This window comes from Manis javanica, chromosome 9, assembly GCF_040802235.1.
Source record: "Manis javanica isolate MJ-LG chromosome 9, MJ_LKY, whole genome shotgun sequence".
NCBI classification, from domain to species: Eukaryota; Metazoa; Chordata; class Mammalia; order Pholidota; family Manidae; genus Manis; species Manis javanica.
In genome coordinates this window covers 70,787,962-70,809,593 of record NC_133164.1, presented here as the reverse complement: position 1 = coordinate 70,809,593, position 21,632 = coordinate 70,787,962, and the positions used below count along the sequence as shown (strand labels likewise).

The following is a 21,632-nucleotide window of genomic DNA, read 5'->3' as shown; positions in this document are numbered from 1 at the left end:
GTCCTCCCACTCCAGTCCTATGTCTCCCTACGTTCCCCAAACTTTCACTAAGGTTCCTGGGGCTGTGGAGTCAGGGTTCCTGGCAGCAAAGCTGATGGAGTCAATGCTGGGACTCTGGAGGTTCACTCACTGTTCTACGCCTTAAACCCAGCATGCCATCAGGTCATCAGCTGGACCACCCCACACTTCTCCTGAAGACCTGACATGGTACAGTAGTTCTTACCTCTAGACTCATGACCATGGGCTCATTCAGAGTTCTGGAGAAGGTAAAACTCAGCAGAGTCTTACTTAGAATAGAAGAAAAAGAACCTGAACCCAAGTAGAAATAGTGTGATGAGTTCGTGAATTAGCGATATACTTACTAAAAACCCTGAAGACTGTCTTCTTCTATGACACCTATGAATTTTCCCAGATAAGGGAAAATAAGAGGCAAAAGCCTAGGATCTAAATAAAGGTATTGTTTTGCACAAATTCTGACAATTATTAAATTGTGATTTTTGTGAATTTTCAAAGAAAATCATTAGTTTAACTTTTCAACAATACATTATTAATTTGCTTTATTCCTGTAAAGGCATTACATTCATTGTGATTACATGTCCTTGATTTTTTGTTAAATATATAAATTGCCAGCCTTCAAAAAGAAAATCACACTCCAGGTGATCTATTTTCCCTACCCTGTTTTATTTCTGCTAGCTTACGGTGCTCATCACCACCTAGGAGGATTCCAGTAGAAATGGGAAAGAACAGAAAGGATGGACGCATCTGCAGGTCTGTCCCTATGAAAATACCAGAAGAATCCCATGATGCCTACCCAGTTAGTCGTGAGTAGGTATCACTGAAGACTGGCTTTATGGAATTTAATTGTTGCATTTCTCCTAAAGAAATCAGCAATTTGATGGTTTTCTGAGAATGTCCCACACTCATGCACAGTTGCTTCAAACAAATAAAAACAATTTTCACATACTCATATGATGAGAGCATCAGGAAAAGCTCCATGTTTCTCTTAGAGAAGACAACATGCTTCATGTATTGAAGTACTGTACCTAATAAAACACACATTATTGGATGACGGGAAGCTGGCGGCGTGAGTAGTTCAGAGGAAATCTCCTCCCCAAAACATATATATTTATGAAAATACAATAAATACAACTATTCCTAAAAGAGACACAAGTGGATGCAGTACAACAGCCAGGATACATCTACATCTGCGAGAACTCAGCATCACACGAAGGGGGTAAGATACAAGCCACGGCCAGGCAGGACCCGAACACTCCCCCACCCCAAAACCCGGTGGGAAGAAAGGAGTCAGAACAGGGAGGGAGTGAAAGCCCAGGACTGCTAAACAACCAGCTCTAGAAATCCGCACCCAGAATGCAGACACAAGGTGCACGCGGTGCTGGATATTAGAGAAACGGAAAAACAAAACCTGTGGGCAGGTCCCCGCAACCGGCGCCCCTGAGACAAAAGAAAAGCGAGTGCTTTCTGCAAGTCTTAAAGAGACAGGGACCCCATAGCTGGACGAAGTTGTCCCGGCAACTGGGAATACCGGGGAAACTTAGGCACCCTAAATGGAGGCAGTGCAGCTCTGAAGCCCCTCACAGGACTAGGCAGGCTGCCACTCATTCCTCCAACTGGCGTGGACCCTGACACACGGTCCCAGTAGCAGGAGAGTGGGAGCGCACACCGGGGGCGGAAGCGCTAGAAGGAACCGAGAACAGATCCGTGCACCACAGGAGAGGCTTGTGCTAGCCCGCAGCGGCACAACCGAACAGCCCGGGCAAGGCTCGCGCGCACTGGTGGCAGTGAAGCCAGAGCCCAGTAGAAGGCTGAGCGGAAAAGCCTCGCACGCACCGGCAGCGGAGCCAGAGGGAGCAGGCGCGCTCCCAGAAGCCAACTGGAATCCCAGCCCAATGCACAGCCACCCGGGCCGGACCCAAAGGCCACTGCAGCCACACAGCTGCATGTCAGGGTTGCCGCTAGCATGGAGGAGTGCACCTGGCATGCCTGCCACTCCCCATAGGGCTCTGCACTGCTCTGACGGACACCCAGCCCACAGCAGCTTAGGAGATTAACCCAGTGGCTGCTCCGGGAGTGCAGGTAGCTGTCACAGGCAGCGGAGAAGGGCAAGGCATCCAGCAAGCAGGAAAGGACATTCTTCTACCAGCTGACACACCTGCGACCTGCCTACAGCCACTGCTATCACCATGAAAAGGCAAAAGAATCTGGTCCAGTCCAAGATAGTTACATCTGAGAAAGGATCTGCAGAGGCAGACCTAACCAGTCGCCCTGAAAAAGAATTCAAAATAAAAATCATAAACATGCTGACAGAGCTGTAGAGAAATACGCAAGAGTTAAGGGATGAAGTCCGGAGGGAGATTACAGATGTCCGGAGGGAGATCACAGATGTCTGGAGGGAGATTACAGAAGTGAAACAAACTCTGGAAGGATTTATAAGCAGAATGGATAAGATGCAAAGGCCATTGAAGGAATAGAAACCAGAGAACAGGAATGCATAGAAGCTGATGCAGAGATAAAAGGATCTCCAGGAATGAAACAATATTAAGAGAACTGTGTGACCCATCCAAAAGAAACAATATCCGCATTATAGGGGTACCTGAGGGAGAAGAGAAAGAAAAAGGGATAGAAAGTGTCTTTAAATAAATAATTCCTGAGAACTTCCCCAAAGTGGGGGAGGAAATAGTTGCTCAGACTACGGAGACACACAGAAATCCCGAGAGATGGGATCCAAAGACGTCAACACCAAGAGACATAATAATTAAAATGGCAAATATCAAGGACAGGGACAGACTACTAAAGGCAGCCAGAGAGAGGAAAAAGGTCACCTACAAAGGAAAACCCATCAGGCTATCATCAGACTTCTCAACAGAAACCTTACGGGCCAGAAGACAATGGTATGATATATTTAATGCAATGAAACAGAAGGGCCTTGAACCAAGGATACCGTATCCAGCACGATTATCATTTAAATATGAAGGAGGGATTAAACAAATCCCAGACAAGCAAAAGCTAAGGTAATTTGCCTCCCACAAACCACCTCTACAGGGTATCTTAGAGGGACTGCTCTAGATGGGAGCACTCCTAAAAAGAGCACAGAACAAAACACACAACATATGAAGAATGGAGGAGGAGGAAAAGAAGGGAAAGAAATAATCATCAGACTGTGTTTATAACAACTCAATAAGCGAGTGAGGTGAGACAGTAAGGTAATAAACAAGCTAACCTTGAACCTTTGGTAACCACAAATCTAAAGCATGCAATGGCAATGAGTACATATCTTTCAATAATAACCCTAAATATAAATGGACTTAATGCACCAATCAAAAGACACAGAGTAATAGAATGGATAAAAAAGCAAGACCCATCTATATGCTGCTTACAAGAGACTCACCTCAAACCCAAAGACATGCACACATTTAAAGTCAAGGGTTGGAGAAAGATATTTCACACAAACAACAGAGAGAAAAAAGCAGGTGTTGCAATACTAGTATCAGACAAAACAGACTTCAAAATAAAGAAAGTAACAAGAGATAAAGAAAGACATCACATAATGATAAAGGGCTTAGTCCAACAAGAGGATATAACCATTATAAACATATATGCACCCAATACAGGAGCATCAATATATGTGAAACAAATACTAACAGAATTAGAGGAGGAAATAGAATGCAATGCATTCATTTTGGGAGACGTTAACACACCACTCACCCCAAAGGACAGATCCAGCATACAGAAAATAAGTAAGGACACAGAGGCACTGAACAACACGCTAGAACAGATGGACCTAATAGACATCTATAAAACTCTACATCCAAAAGTATCAGGATACATACACATTCTTCTCAACTGCACATGGAACATTCTCCAGAATAGACCACATACTAGGCCACAAAAAGAACCTCAGTAAATTCCAAAAGACTGAAATCCTACCAGCAAACTTTTCAGACCACAAAGGTATAAAACTAGAAATAAATTGTACAAAGAAAGCAAGGAGGCTCACAAACACATGGAGGCTTAACAACATGCTCCTAAATAATCAATGGATCAATGACCAAATTAAAATGGAGATCCAGCAATATATGGAAACAAATGACAACAATAACACAAAGCCCCAACTTCTGTGGGATGCAGCAAAAGCAGTCTTAAGAGGAAAGTATATAGCAATCCAGGCATATTTAAAGAAGGAAGAACACTCCCAAATGAATAGTCTAATGTCACAATTATTGAAATTGGAAAAAGAAGAACAAATGCGGCCTAAGGTCAGCAGATGGAGGGACATAATAAAGATCAGAGAAGAAATGAACAAAATTGAGAAGAATAAAACAACAGCAAAAATCAATGAAACCAAGAGCTGGTTCTTCGAGAAAATAAACAAAATAGATAAGCCTCTAGGCATACTTATTAAGAGAAAAAGAGAGTCAACACACATCAACAGAACTAGAAACGAGAAAGGAAAAATCACGACGGACCCGACAGAAATACAAAGAATTATTAGAGATTACTATGAAAACCTATATGCTAACAAGCTGGAAAACCTAGGAGAAACGGACAACTTCTTAGAAAAATACAACCTTCCAAGACTGACCCAGAAAGAAACAGAAAATCTAAACAGACCAATTTACAGCAACGAAATTGAATCGGTAATCAAAAAACTACCCAAGAACAAAACCCCCGGACCAGATGGATTTACCTTGGAATTTTATTAGACATACAGAGAAGACATAACACCCATTCTCCTTAAAGTTTTCCAAAAAATAGAAGAGGAGGGAATACTCCCAAACTCATTCTATGAAGCCAACATCACCCTAATACCAAAACCAGAAAGACCCCACCAAAACAGAAAACTACAGACCAATATCCTTGATGAACGTAGATGCAAAAATACTCAACAAAATATTAGCAAACCGAATTCAAAAATACATTAAGAGGATCATACACCATTACCAAGTAGGATTCATCCCAGGGATGCAAGGATGGTACAACATTCGAAAATCCACCATCATCATCCACCACATCAACAAAAAGAAAGACAAAAACCACATGATCATCTCCATAGGTGCTGAAAAAGCATTCGACAAAATTCAACATCCATTCATGATAAAAACTCTCAACAAAAAGGGCACAGAGGGCAAGTACCTCAACATAATAAAGGCCATATATGATAAACCCACAGCTAACATTATACTGAACAGCGAGAGGCTGAAAGCTTTTCCTCTGCAATCGGGAACAAGACAGGGATGCCCACTCTCCCCACTGTTATTCAACATGGTACTGGAGGTCCTAGCCATGGCAATCAGACAAAACAAAGAAATACAAGGAGTCCAGATTGGTAAAGAAGAAGTCAAACTGTCACTATTTGCAGATGACATGATATTGTACATAAAAACCCTAAAGACTCCACTCCAAAACTACTAGAACTAATATCGGAATTCAGCAAAGCTGCAGGATACAAAATTAACACACAGAAATCTGTAGCTTTCCTATACACTAACAATGAACTAATAGAAAGAAAAATCAGGAAAACAATTCCATTCACAATAGCATCAAAAAGAATAAAATACCTAGGAATAAACCTAACCAAGGAAGTGAAAGACCTATACCCTGAAAACTAAAGACACTCTTAAGAGAAATTAAAGAGGTCAATAACAAATGGAAACTCATCCCATGCTCCTGGCTAGGAAGAATTAATATCATCAAAATGGCCATCCTGCCCAAAGCAATATACAGATTCGATGCAATCCCTATCAGACTACCAACAGCATTCTTCAATGAACTGGAACAAATAGTTCAAAAATTCATATGGAACCATCAAAGACCCCAAATAGCCAATGCAATCCTGAGAAGGAAGAATAAAGTGGGAGGGATCTCGATCCCCAACTTCAAGCTCTACTACAAAGCCACAGTAATCAAGACAATTTGGTACTGGCACAAGAACAGAGCCACAGACCAGTGGAACAGATTAGAGACTCCAGACATTAACCCAAGCATATATGGCCAATTAATATTTGATAAAGGAGCCATGGACATACAATGGGGAAATGACAGTCTCTTCAACAGATGGTGCTGGCAAAACTGGACAGCTACATGTAAGAGAATGAAACTGGATCACTGTCTAACCCTATATACAAAAGTAAACTCCAAGTGGATCAAAGACCTGAATGTAAGTCATGAAACCATAAAACTCTTAGAAAAAAACATAGGCAAAAATCTCATGGACACAAACATGAGTGACTTCTTCATGAACATATCTCCCCGGGCAAGGGAAACAAAGGCAGAAATGAACAAGTGGGACTATATCAAGCTAAAAATCTTCTGTACAGCAAAGGACACCATCAGTAGAACAAAAAGGTATCCTACAGTACGGGAGAACATATTCATAAATGATAGATCCGGGGGGTGGAGCCAGGATGGCAGCGTGAGTAGAGCAGCGGAAATCTCCTCCCAAAATCACATATATCTATGAAAATATAACAAAGACAACCCTTCCTAAAATAGAGACCAGAGGACACAGGACAACATCCAGACCACATCCACACCTGCGAGAACCCAGCGCCTCGCGAAGGGGGTAAGATACAAGCCCCGGCCCTGTGGGACCTGAACACCCCTCCCCCCAGCCCCTGGCGGGTGGAGAGGAGTCAGCAGGGAGGGAAAGAGCCCAGGACTGCTGAACACCCAGCCCCAGGATTCCAGACCAGAGCGCAGACACAGTGCATGCATGGGGTCCTGGATACTAGGGAAACAGGGCAGCAGGGCCAGTGAGCGGGTGCCTGAGGCTGATGCCGGAGAACAAAGAAACGGGAGCGGTTTTTTGTGTTTTTTTTGGCGAGTGCTTTTTGGAAGCCTTAAAGGGACAGGGACCCCAATACTAGGGAAACAGGGCAGCAAGACTGGTGAGCGGGTGCCTGAGACCAGCGCCTGAGGACAAAGAAAATCACGCGTTTCTCCCTTTTTTTTTTGGCGAGTGCTTTTTGGAAGCCTTAAAGGGACAGGGACCCCAATACTAGGGAAACAGGGCAGCAAGACCGGTGAGCGGGTGCCTGAGACCGGCGCCTGAGGACAAAGAAAATCACGTGTTCTTTCCTTTTTTTTTTTCTTCTCTTTCGTTGTTGCTGTTGTTGTTTTGGTTTGGAGAGTGCTTTTTGGAAGTCTTAAAGGGGCAGGACAGTAAACTTAGCCCAGAGGCAGGGAATCTGGGGATCTCTGGGCACTCTAACCCCCTGGGTAACAGGGAGCACAGGGGCCCCTTACGGAGATAAATAGACTCCTGGCCGCTACCCCTCCAACGGGGCTCCACCATTTTGGAGGAGCAGCCCCAGCCAGGCCACGCTCACAGCAACAGTGGAGATAAAACTCCAAACCAACCGGGCAGGTAGCTGAAGCCCTGTCTGTGCACAGCTGCCAAGCATCAGCCACTAGAGGTCGCTCTTCTCCAAGGAGAGGAAGGCCACAAACCAACAAGAAGGAAAGCTCTCCCAACTGTCACTCGTACCAGCTCTGCAAACTATCTCTATCACCATGAAAAGGCAAAACTATAGGCAAAGATCACAGAGACAACACCTGAGAAGGAGACAGACCTAACCAGTCTTCCTGAAAAAGAATTCAAAATAAAAATCATGAACATGCTGACAGAGATGCAGAGAAAAATGCAAGAGCAATGGGATGAAGTCCGGAGGGAGATCACAGATGTCAGGAAGGAGATTACAGAAGTGAAACAAACCCTGGAAGGATTTATAAGCAGAATGGATAAGATGCAAGAGGCCATTGAAGGAATAGAAACCACAGAACAGGAACATATAGAAGCTGACATAGAGAGAGAGATAAAAGGATCTCCAGGAATGAAACAACACTAAGAGAATTATGTGACCAATACAAAAGGAATAATATTCGTATTATAGGGGTACCAGAAGAAGAAGAAAGAGGAAAAGGGATAGAAAGTCTCTTTGAAGAAATAATTGCTGAAAACTTCCCCAAACTGGGGGAGGAAATAAACGAACAGATCACGGAAATACACAGAACCCCCAACAGAAAGGATCCAAGGAGGACAACACCAAGACACATAATAATTAAAATGGCAAGGATCAAGGACAAGGAAAGAGTTTTAAAGGCAGCTAGAGAGAAAAAGGTCACCTATAAAGGAAAACCCATCAGGCTAACATCAGACTTCTCGACAGAAACCCTATAGGCCAGAAGAGAACGGCATGATATATTTAATGCAATGAAACAGAAGGGCCTTGAACCAAGGATACTGTATCCAGCACAACTATCATTTAAACATGATGGCGGGATTAAACAACTCCCAGACAAGCAAAAGCTGAGGGAATTTGCTTCCCACAAACCATCTCTACAGGGCATCTTACAGGGACTGCTCTAGATGGGAGCACTCCTAAAAAGAGCAGAGAACAAAACACACAACATATGAAGAATGGAGGAGGAGGAATAAGAAGGGAGAGAAGAAAAGAATCTCCAGACAGTGTATATAACAGCTCAATAAGCAAGCTAAGTTAGGCAGTAAGATACTAAAGAAGCTAACCTTGAACCTTTGGTAACCACAAATCTAAAGCCTGCAATGGCAATAAGTACATATCTCTCAATAGCCACCCTAAATGTAAATGGACTTAATGCACCAATCAAAAGACACAGAGTAATAGAATGGGTAAAAAAGCAAGACCCATCCATATGCTGCTTACAAGAAACTCACCTCAATCCCAAAGACAGGCACAGACTAAAAGTCAAGGGATGGAAAAACATATTTCAAGCAAACAACAGTGAAAAGAAAGCAGGGGTTGCAGTACTAATATCAGACAAAATAGACTTCAAAACAAAGAAAGTAAGAGATAAAGAAGGCCACTACATAATGATAAAGGGCTCAGTCCAACAAGAGGATATAACCATTATAAATATATATGCACCCAATACAGGAGCACCAGCACTTCTGAAACAAATACTAACAGAACTAAAGAGGGAAATAGACTGCAATGCATTCATTTTAGGAGACTTCAACACACCACTCACCTCAAAGGATAGATCCACCGGGCAGAAAATAAGTAAGGACACACAGGCACTGAACAACACACTAGAACAGATGGACCTAACAGACATCTATAGAACTCTACATCCAAAAGCAACAGGATATACATTCTTCTCAAGTGCACATGGAACATTCTCCAGAATAGACCACATACTAGCTCACAAAAAGAGCCTCAGTAAATTCCAAAATATTGAAATTCTATCAACCAATTTTTCAGACCACAAAGGTATAAAACTAGAAATAAATTCTACAAAGAAAACATAAATGACAGATCCGATAAAGGATTGACATCCAAAATATATAAAGAGCTCACACGCCTCAACAAACAAAAAGCAAATAATCCAATTAAAAAATGGGCAGAGGAGCTGAATAGACAGCTCTCTAAAGAAGAAATCCAGATGGCCAATGGCCAAGAGGCACATGAAAAGATGCTCCACATCACTAATCATCAGAGAAATGCAAATTAAAACCACAATGAGATATCACCTCATACCAGTAAGGATCGCCATCATCGAAAAGACAAATAACAACAAATGTTGGCGAGGTTGTGGAGAAAGGGGAACCCTCCTACACTGCTGGTGGGAATGTAAACTAGTTCAACCATTGTGGAAAGCAGTATGGAGGTTCCTCAGAATGCTCAAAATAGAAATACCATTTGACCCAGTAATTCCACTTCTAGGAATTTACCCTAAGAATGCAGCACTCCAGTTTGAAAAAGACAGATGCACCCCTATGTTTATTGCCACACTGTTTACAATAGCCAAGATATGGAAGCAACCTAAATGTCCATCAGTAGATGAATGGATAAAGAAGATGTGGTACATATACAGAATGGAATATTAAGAAGCCATAAGAAAAAAACAGATCCTACCATTCACAACAACATGGATGGAGCTAGAGGGTATTATGCTCAGTGAAATAAGCCAAGTGGAGAAGGACAAGTACCAAATGATTTCACTCATATGTGGAGTGAAAACTGAAGGAACAAAACATCAGCAGAATCACAGAACCCAAGAATGGACTAATAGTTACCAAAGGGAAAGGGACTGGGGACGATGGGTGGGAAGGGAGGGATAAGGGTGGGGAAAAAGAAAGAGGGCATTACGATTAGCATGTATAGTGCGTGGGGGGCACGAGGAGGGCTGCGCAACACAGAGAAGACAAGTAGTGATTTTACAGCATCTTACTACTCAGATGGACAGTGACTGTGAAGGGGTATATGGGGGGGGACTTGGTGAAGGGGGGGAACCTAGTAAACATAATGTTCTTTCTGTAATTGTAGATTAATGATACCAAAATAAAAATATAATAAAATAAAGTTTAAAAAAAAAACCACACACATTATCTTATATATTTGGCCACTATATCTGACTCAAGAGGGAGGGTCTCTGAAGGTGTTCCCCAAACTATGGCCATTCTCTCATCCACTTATCAAATAAACTACAGGCAGATCTTTCTCCAGACTTCCTACATCCCTTCCCTTCCTTTGTATGCTCAAAGATCTTCCAAACAGTACTTAGGCACAGTGGGGCCTGTAGTCTTTTGCAGGATAGTACCCTGCTGTATGGAGCTCTTAGAGGACAAGGACCTCGTCTTATTTACCTGGGGCCCCAGGGTCTAGTCCAAAGAAAGGCTCAAAGCAAGTGCATCAAAACTAAACTATCAGAACTGAATACAGTCAAGAGACAGAGGAAGATGCGGCTGACTGCTTTCATAGATAATCATCCATATACATAAAACAAGATTCACAGAGGCAGTCTGATAAACAAAGTGAAGGTGAACATCCACGTACCTTTTCCACTATGGTATTTAGCATTAGAAAATGCAGCAAAAATAGCAAAAAAACACATGCACAAAGACCAATTTATGTTTATTAGCAGTAACAAAGTACCAAGATAAATGTAAACAATCAAATTCAGAAAGAAAAATTCAGAAAGAGTGAAAAGGAAAAGGAAAAGATATATTTCTTTCACTCCCACACTCTCCTCCCTACTGTATTCCATATTCTGCTGAAAAAGTAAACCCCCTTTTCACTGGAGCATTAGCTGAGACACTGGAGTGTATTACCCACTGCAATAATTGAACTTAAGACTGGACCCACCTCTCTCCCATTCTCCACTTTTTTTGTTGTTGTTTGGTTTTTTTTTTTTCCATTATCTACTTTTTACCACCTTGTTCTCTAATAATTGGGATGCTGAGACCAAGTAAACAGATTTTAAAACTAACTTAGGCCAAATAAAACTAGAAAAACTGTCAGTAAAAAACAAACCAGTTCTCTAGGTAATACATCACAAATATAAATAATATTCCATTGAAATAGTTACATTTGTAACAAAAGTAACACAATCTAAGATGACTTAAGCTTCTTACAACAAATAAGAAACAGTCTATGATTTTATAAAGCCAGGCAAGCCCTTGAGCTAGCGGACACTGATGAAATGTCCTTACTTGGTCTCACAGTTCAAGAGAGCCAACAAGAGAAGGTCTACTAAATTTACTCTGAGCTGACTTCATCACTGACCTGTCCTGACAAAGTGCTCTGCAGATAGAAGGAAGATGGTACAGGGGACAGCACATGTGGCTGGGATTAGCCTATTTAACAGGCACAGATTGCAGCCAAATATGTTCCCCATGAATGCTCTGCTGGCCCAGAGCACCTACCCTACAGATGGGGGCATGGCTGCTAGCCACAGCTCTGTGAGTCCTGTAGTGGTACCACAGAGCCCAGCCCCTTCCAGAGAGCCATCCATGACCAGGATTGTAAATGTGACTGTAATGGCTATAAACAGCTGGATTCACAAGCTTTCCTGGGAGAATAAAATACCAGAAACTTAATCCAAGACGAAACCTGAAACTGTTTATAGAGAAGCACAAATTGAAACAAATTGAATCAGATCCTGATCATTGTTGTCTTTTTTTAAGCTAGTCAAGAAAATACCTAAATTTCCATCTAAAAATGGTTTAATTCAAACTAAATTCTATTAAAATAGTCAAACACTCAGGAATACACCTGAGCTGTTAACAAGTTTAGTGACCTGTATAGGCCATTCCCACCTGACATGGGGATTGTATCCAGCATCTGTAAAGAGTCAGTTGTCTGCTTGTCCTGTGTTGAGTGAATGGAGGAAGGGAAGGTTGCACAGACAGAAAGGGGCAGTCTGCACTAGCCTTTGGAGGTATGGGAGAGGCACCAGTCATACGCACATTGGCACCCCAAAGCAGCATGGACCCAATAGCCCTGCTGCTTGGATCCCAGACTAGGTGAGAGGATGGGGGCAGAGAGAAATGGATGTCAGTGATGAACTTCAAAGGAGCTTTGGTATGTTAGGCAGAGAATGAGGAGTGAAAAGGAAAAGGAAAAGATATATTTCTTTCACTCCCACACTCTCCTCCCTACTTCCTTCTGCTGCTTTCAACATAGTCCACTACCTTTTCCATCATCTCCAATATGGTATCTTAAGTTGCTGAGGCTGTTTTTCTCAGGAATTTTTAGCACCATGCTGCATTCTCCCACTTGAATACCTTAAAAAAAATCTACTAAACTAAAAAAAAAAAAAAAAAATCTACTAAACTGAGTTGAACTGGCAGTAAAGTAAAAATAAATGTGTTCTTGCCCTGCAAAAAGCTCTATAAATTTTATAAAGCAACTGAACTAAAACATGAAACATTTTAAAGCTGAACCAATGTGGTATTTCATATGCCTCAATCCCCCATTCTGCCATAGGAAAATTTTCAAAACATTAAGGCAAGCAGTATACTGCTGTATTATTCTAGGTAGTATTCACATCCAACAGCTTGCTCCCTGTTTACACAGAACAGTTTTTAATTGAAACTTAAAAGATGCTTTTAAGTAATGAATGCAAACTAAATATGTATGTATATGATTACATAACTCAGATTTAACGGTCAAAGAAAATTTTCATAAGGTTACACCTTTGGGATAAAACAACAGGAGATAAGAAGGACTCATTTTCATTGTTTTGCAACTTACAGCAATGTATTCCCAAGTGTTATTACTTTCTCATACCATCTATCCTTTAAAGAGCTTTTAAAATTCTTATACGAAAACATTGAGATGTTATATAAAGGAAGAAAATTCTGAAGAAAAAGGAGCCAAAATGTGAAGCAGTATGTCAGTTCTTTACAAGCTAAAGAAAAGTTGATGTTAGTTTCAATATTAGCTGGAAGGAGATCTTTTAGCTGGAAATAAAAAAAAAAAAAGAAAAGAATGCAATGGGGAAAAAAGTGCCAAAGGGGGACTGTCAGAACTGCAGTATGTCTCTAGGAAAAAGAGAAAGAAATAATTTTATGGAACAGGAAAAAAAAATCAGTTTAAATATAGAACATATTTTGTTTGTTTTTCCACAGCATACTACTAAAATAAAATCAGAGTCTACTAAAGGAATTAAAATATAAGTTAAAAAAATAGTAACCAAAAATTTTGACTAATTGTAAGCATGATGAAGATAAATCATTTAGGTCACCGATATTTGGTTTTATTCTTATCCTAATGGCACTGTTCTATCTGCTTTAAATGTCTTCTAGAACAATTAGGGTATAAATAAATAAATAAATAAATAAATAAATAAATAAATAAATAAATAAATAAATAAATAAATAGATACCATCTTCTTGCTAAATGCCATCGCTGAAGAATAAACTTCCAGACTAAATTATGAATGAGGAATCCATGCCAGAGAGAGTTTGGATATTTTACTTTTAGTGGTTTGGGTTTCTCTAAAATGCACAGCAAGCTCTTGGCTGGCTTCAGCAAAAAAGTACTCAGGGTGCTTGTTAAAATACAGATTTCAGGCTTCACACCCAGACAGTGATTTAGAAGGTGAAGGATCTTAAGAATGTGCATTTTTAAGCAGCTCCCCAGAAGGTTGTAAGTGCATATGGCCCACAGTTTATTCTGTGAGGAAACTACTGCCTAAAAGACCTGTCTACTGTGGAGATTAACATGTTTTTTGAGGGAAAACAAAAACAAAACATGTTTCAGAGCAGAAAGGAACCTTTAAATCTACTTTATTCTTGTGAACCATCTATCTTGTCACCTTAAGTAGTGAGTTATCCTAATGGAAATGATATGTTCAGTAGAGATCAAAGTTGTTCCTACAAGTTTCATCAAGCCACACTTGACAGCAATGTAGCTACAAATGGTTGTAAAATGCAACAATTATTTTAAGATAATCATACAAGAACCTTTCACAAGTGATGCTTAAAATTTTTAATTTGCCTTATTAGAAATTTGAAAGCTCTGCCAAGAAATTATGTATGTTACTCAAGTGTTTATTACTACTATATCCATAGATCTTAATCTGCTTTTCATTTCATGTGCCAGCAAAAGCTTTTCAGTCACACTACACAATGTGCTCAGGGGCTCCTTTAACACATAAGACCCATGACTGGGAATTTTCTCTCTGACTCTTTTTCTTATCTCCTTCCTTCCCATGCCTCTTTTTTCCTGATAAACAACCCATTCCCCTTATCCACATTATACACACTAACTTTGTAGGTAAGATATATACTTCTGTGTTTGCTCCTAAGCAGTTGCAAGTTCATTCATCCAAAAATGAGCATTTACAAAGGAACAGAATGTTGTCAGGCACCATGGAGAAATGGACCCACAAACACTTACAGTATAAAGTGGTATGTACAATTAACAAAGGGATTACTGATAACAGAAAACCTTTCTCCCAGCAGATTAAAATATCAGAGAGCTCCAGAATGCACAGCAAAAACAGCACCACGAAATCTAATCCAGTGGAGATGGGAAGTTGTGTGTGATACAACAGGGGTTGTTTCTGACAGTGCCTGTTAGAGGCCCTCCAATAGGCAACATTATATTTCTGCTACATCATCAGTCTTAAGTCAGCTTTCTCTAGCTTTATTGAACGGCAAAGCACTGGTCAGTTAGCATTGAATCACAGGCTTATGTTTGAAGCCTGGACACAGAGAGAGTGATGCAATGCATAGGTTCTTGCCAACCTCACTGTCTTCCTCATGAGAAGGAAGAGAGGTGTCAACAGTATTCAGAGTCTGTCCTCTGTCTATTCTGATCAAATCTAGGCCTGAAGAAGGGAAAGCACATTCACTGTTGGGCACTGGACTCAGGCATATCTGACAGTCACACAAAGGGTTTTCCAAATTCTGAATGAACCACATGAAATCTTTTTACAAACACACTGGGGAACAGCAGAATGTCTTTCTGTCCACAAACACCCCTGCACCAGCTAAAACCCATGACCCCTTTGTGTCTAATATATCCCATGCAATTTTACATGCATACATTTCTGTAGTATTTTCTGATATCATTTCACATCAGAGCCAGAGGCAGAAAGAGAGTCTCTTACCTATTAGTTCACAAGAAGAAAATACTTCCCATTTCTAAAAGAAGACTATTTCCATGATAAATATTCTGACCTAAGGATGAACTACTTCACCAGTGGCACATAAAAACATGTTCCTACTTTATCACTGAGTCAAATCTCTTTGTTTTTTTTTTATTAAGATATCACTGATATACACTCTTATGAAGGTTTCACAAGAAAAACAATGTGGTTATTACATTCATCCTTATTATCGAGCCCCCCCTCCCCCGCCCAATAAAATCTCTTTGTTTTTTAAACAAGTTTAACCCAACATGCAATCCCTGCAGACCTAATCCCTACCAGGTAGGATGCCACCTCAGGCATATGACAAGGGGTAAAACACAGTCTTGTCCTTAAGTACTGTCCATGCCTTCTGGGGAGGAAGAATTGGACTTTCCAACACAGCACGGCGAGTGTTACTCTGGAAGGGTGGGCACAGTGTTTCGGGAACATTGCAGAGCCTAGGAATCTCAAGAACACTTCTGGGGTGTGACAACTGAGCTGGATTTTCCAGTGTGAAATTTTCACCACAAATGAAAAGGGGAAAGACCTTCTCAGCAAAGGGACCATGAAAAAGAGAAGGAGTCTTTAGAGAACAGAGTGTTTTGTGGGACTACAGCACAGAGGACGGTGATGGGGATGATCACATTGAGGAGAAGAGCTGTGGCCAGAACAGAAAGGGTGGATTTTACCCTGTAGGAAGGACAACGTGGAGCCATGAAGGTTTTTACGGAAGATGCAGCGAGACCCAATCTGTGTCTTAGGAAAAGAAGTGTGGTAGCTAATGGGAGGGAGAAGGCTGGAAGACCAGCGAAAGGCATTACGGGGCTCAGGCAAGCTGTTTATAATATGCCTCCAGATGTCTCTGCTCTTAGGTGCTCAGAGCCATTGTCCCCTACATGTTCTCTAGCTACATGTGAGTTCCCCCCCTTTAATTATGTATTGATACTCATATATATTCTTTCCTACCCAAAATATATCATCTGTGGTTCATAAGATCACATCCCATATGATAAACATTTAGGTAAATACTTAAAAGATAATCTTACCTGAACAAAGCTGTTCCACTTTTGTGTAGTTCAAAGAAACTATGTCATTAACCCATGCAATGATGTCATGTCTGCTCATAGTCTCTTGGGTTATCGAGGTAGAATACACATTGACTGCCATTCCCCAACTAGAAAAAAAAAAACAAACAGGTTTATTCACCTACAAGGAAAAACTCACTCAGACATATGAAAGACACCTATTCAAGGCTGAGACCCCTGGCAGAACACTAAAGGATGTGAAAGTCCTGCTTTGGCTAAACACTTTCTCTTTTCTTTCTATTCTATGTATTTGCTGTAACCTGATTACATTTCACATATTTTCATGCAGTGCCATTTTACATCTCCCCCAACTGGACTCAAGTGTTCTTCAGGTTCTTAGATACCTCCCATTTTGTCCTTAAATCCACATGTGGTCTTGATAGTTATCAGGTCTGTAACTGAACACTAGAATTATCTTTCAGCTTCACAGACTACTTCATAGTTCTACTTCATAGGACTACAAACAGTGCAAGTCCTGCAGGCTGTATCCCCGCTGCATCCAGTTGCTCAGGCTAAAAACACCATCACCATTCCTGCCTTCCAGGTTTCCATCACATTCACTCCACCAGCAGACAAGCTGTCTCTGCCCTCCAAGTGCATCCAGAGACTGTTACCCTGATCCAAACTCCGGTCAGCTTCACCTGGTGTTTCACAGTAGTCTTTTAGTTGGTCCCCCAACTTGCACCCAACTATCCTCACCATCTATGGTCAACACATCAGCCAGAGTGATCCTACTGGCATAAATCAGACCTTTCCCCTCCTTAAAGCCCTCCAATGGCTGCTCATCTCAGAGTACAATCCCAGTTCTCACCAAGCTTTATAAGGCCTTGTATATTCTGCTCCCTAACACTATCTCTTGCTCCCCACCCCATCTACTCTATCATAACCAGCCTCCTGGCTGTTTCTTGAACCCTGCAAGCTCATTTCTCCTCAAGGCCTTTGCACTGCATGTCAGCCAGGATCTCTCAGGTACTTTGAAGCTTACTGCCTCACTTCCCTCAGGTTCTCACTTGATGCCACTTCGTCCAGCAGGTGGCTCATCATTACCTACCTACTCTTTTGCCCCTTACAGACACAGGGATACAAGCTCCATGTGACAGGCATGTTGCTCATTTTATTCTTTGTATATTCCTGGTGGCTAGTTCTGTTATAGAGTAGGCTTTCAGTAAAAATACTGAATGCAGGAATGTGCTCTTTTTTCAATATAGGTAAGCAGAGAAGTAGTTAAGAACATGTTTTAAATCAGCTTTAGAGGAAATCAGCTTCAGAGGAAATCAACTTTAGAAACTGGTTACTTATGTTACAATTAACAAACCTACACTGATGCATTAACATCACCTGAAGTCTATACTTTACACTGGGTTCATGCTTGGTGTATATTCTGTGGGTAGTGACAAATACATAATGACATGGACCACACAGAATTATAAAGTAGACACAGAATAGTTTCATTGCCCTAAAAATCCTGTGCAGTCTGCTGATTCATCCCTTCCTCCCACCAACCCCTGACAACCACTCATCTTTTTATGGTCTCCATAATTTTAACTTTTACAGAATATCATATAGTTGGAATCATGCCTTTTCAGTATGTAGCCTTTTCAGACTGGCTTCTCTCACTTAGTGACATGATCTAAGGTGCTTCCAGGTCTTTCCATGACTTGATAACTCATTTCTTTTTAATGCTGAATAATATTCCACTGTCTGGAGGGACCACAGTTTATTCATCATTCACCTACCAAAGGACATCTTGGTTGTGTTTAAGTTTTGACAACTATAGACAAAGCTGCTATAAACATTGATGTGTAGGTTTTTATGTGTATATAAGTTTTTGAATCATTTGGGTAAATACCAAAGAGCACAATGAATGGATCATATGGTAACAGTCTGTTTAGTTTTATGAGAAATTGCCAAAATGTCCTGTAAAGAGGCTATACCATTTTTCATTTCCACCAGCAATGAATGAAAGTTCCTGGCCCACAACTTCACCAGCATTTAGTGTTGTGTTTTGGATTTTGGCCATTCTAATAAAGTATATAATATGGTAATGTTTTTTTTAATATTTAAACCTCTTCCCCTGAAATCTGAAAAACCTCATGGCATTGGCATCTCAGATAATGTGACCATGGTGACTGCTCTTCTACATTATTAAAGGCTTTTGATTTTTGGTTAATAACTCCCTCTGTTTTCTTTAATCTATCATTTAGTAAACAAAACCATTTGCTTTTAATATATAATCAATTTTGTATCAACTACATAAGTTATACAAAACCTTAGTAGAGGTAATTCAAAATTTAAAATATTTTGGACTGCTTGATGTAATTTTCATATACGTGCGTCACTTTTGTCAGATGCACTTTTGTAATGGATTTCTTCTTCAGGCAGCACTGAAAAACTTCACCTCATCAGGCACCCTACTGATGGAGGATGGGGCATCAAGGCCCAGAACTGTGCCAAATGGCATCCAGCCACATTAGTGTGAAATGATTTAAAAACAAAACTACACACAAAGCAGGAAAGACACAGTCAGACCTGTTTTATAAATACAATCCATATACAGATAAAGATGTTCTGTGGTCACATAACAGAAAGAGATACACAACACAAAGACAGGTAGAGAGTTAGGACCTAAGCTTTCAAAAATCCATGGGAACAGGGAAGCAAGTCACTTGTTCCTCATTCTGTCTATGAATCACACTCTTCTCTGGGTCTTTATTGGTAACTTCACCTAAAGACAACAATCTTCCCATATCTAAACAGACATTCAGTTCACAAAGGTAAGTAAAGCAGGATCTGCCTTCCAGGGGCGATAAAGGTGACTGGGTCAACAATGAAACAGCACATGGTTTTTGGTTTAGAAAAATGAAGTTAATCAGTTACCAGACTCACCACTTTAACTCTACCATACCCTCTTCTCTAACCAACAGAGCTGCAGTCCCCAGAAACCCTCCAGGAAGAGCAACTGTGTGTATGAGACTGGGGGGAAACTGGGCTAGAGGACACACCAAGAGTACGGGTGATCAATGAAGGTCAGGAAAATTTTCTTTCATTTTCTAAAATAAAATGGTAACAACATTGAATAGATTTCCATACCTACTTCAAATGAATAGCAATGGAATTAATATGGGTAGTTGCTATGTACCATCCATGCTGATTAGAATATTCTTATAATCTATCTTCTTCCAAATTTCACTAAGATCCTTCTAAATTTGTTTCACTTTGTGGTTGTCTTCTACTTCCTTATTAGTTTGCCATCCAAATATGTGACACCTTCTGATTTTAGGTGGGAGTGCCCTGGGTCCAGGTTCCCTTCTTCACAGAAGTGGCATTCTTCAGTAAGTCAGGCAGTGGCCGAAGTGGAAAAGAATTCTATTCCTGCTCTGTCATCCACTCTTTTCCATCCTCAATTCCTTCTGCTCCCACTTTTTCTACAGATGCAACTTCAAAATATTCAAGCCTAAATTATCCAGGTGACTAAAGAGTTCATAAAAGAAAGTTTATTTTTCCAAATGTTAAACTCAGGGCTAATGAGAAAATATTTAATAGACTTAGCTCTTCTGTGGCCAAATTCTAAAATCCTGAAAGTTTCATCATGATTTCTGGGGTGTCAATCTATATTACAACATTAAGGTGAAAGTACCTTCCCCTACTTGTTCTTCAGAAATGTTGGTGGATAACAAGAAATTTTTCTAACATTTTAGAGTTAAAGTGATTCTATGCTCCCATTTTGGTCCTTGAAAGAATCCTGTGAGGGAAGCAAGGCAGGAATTATATTCTTCCTTGACAAATGGGGAGTCTAAGTCCTTTTGAAGGGAAGAATTAAAACAATTCATATAAAGCATTGGTCAAAGAAATTGAAGAAGATATAAATAAATGGAAAGGTATTCTGTGTTCATGGAATGGAAGAATACTGTTAAAATGTCTATACTATCAAGGCAATCTATAGATTCCCTGCATTCCCTGTCAAAACCCCACTGGCATTTTTCTCAAAACTAGAATAATTCCAAAATTTGTATGGAACCACAAAAGACTCTAAATAGCCAAACTGACCTTGAGAAAGAGTAAAACCAGAGGTATCATGGTGCCTTTCAAACTATACTACAAAGCTATAATAAAAACAGTATGGTACTGGCACAAAAGACAGACACACAGCTCAATGGAACAGAGTGGAAAGCCCAGAAATAAACCCATGCATATATGTATGGTCAATTAATTTAAGACAAAGGAGGCAAGAACATACAATGGGGAAACTATAGTCTCTTCAATAAATGGCATTGGGAAAACTGGACAGATATATGCAAAAAATGCAACTGGACCACTATCTTACACAGTACACAAAAATTAACTCAAAATGCGTTAAAGATTTGAAAGTAAGACCTGAACCATAAAGCTCCTGGAAGAAAACACAGGCAGTAAGCTCCTTGATATTAGTCTTCATGATTTTTTTTGGATCTGATTCCAAGGGCAAGGGCAACAAAAACGAAAATGAGAGAGTGAGACTGCACCAAACTGAAGAGCTTCCACACTGCAAAGGACACCATCAATAAAGCAAAAAGGGCACCTAGTGAATGAGAGAAGATAATTTGCAAATCATATATCCCAAAAGGGGTTAATATTCAAAATACATAAAGAACTCATACAACTCAATTATAAAAACACAAACTGTCTGATTAAAAAATGGGCAGAGGACCTTAGTAGACATTTTCCCAAAGAAGACACATGGATGGCCAAGAGGGACATGAAAAGATGCTTAATATCACAATCAAAAACCACAATGAGGTATCACCTCACACCTATCAGAATGGCTATTATCAAGAAGACAAGTAAAACCAGTGTTGGTGAGGATGTGGAGAAAAGAGAACTTTTATGCACTCTTGGTGGGAATGTAAATTGGTGCAGGTGCTATCGAAAACAGTATGGAAGTTCCTCAAAAAATTAAAAATAGAACTACTATATGATCCAGCAATTCCAATTCAGGGTATTTATTCAAGGAAAATGAAAACACTAACTTAAAAACATATGCACCACTATGTTCACTGCATCATTATTTACAGTAATGACCATATGAAAACAACCTAAGCGTGTCCATCAATAAACAGATAAAGAAGATGGGGTACACACACACAC

At 40.3% G+C, this 21,632-nt stretch overlaps 1 protein-coding gene across 8 annotated transcripts in view; it reads right to left on the bottom strand.

The window, feature by feature from the left end:
• Positions 1 to 21,632, bottom strand: part of MAPRE2 (microtubule associated protein RP/EB family member 2) — a 163,971-nt gene that overhangs the window by 64,944 nt on the left and 77,395 nt on the right. For 7 of the 8 annotated variants that reach the window (XM_073212764.1, XM_073212765.1, XM_073212767.1 and 4 more), the window contains one exon: positions 16,470 to 16,597. The exons of the other annotated variant lie outside the window; for it this stretch is intronic. In XM_073212764.1, the coding sequence (XP_073068865.1) occupies positions 16,470 to 16,597 (128 nt within the window). The remainder of the gene's footprint in view (positions 1 to 16,469; positions 16,598 to 21,632) is intronic. 8 annotated transcript variants of the gene reach the window in all.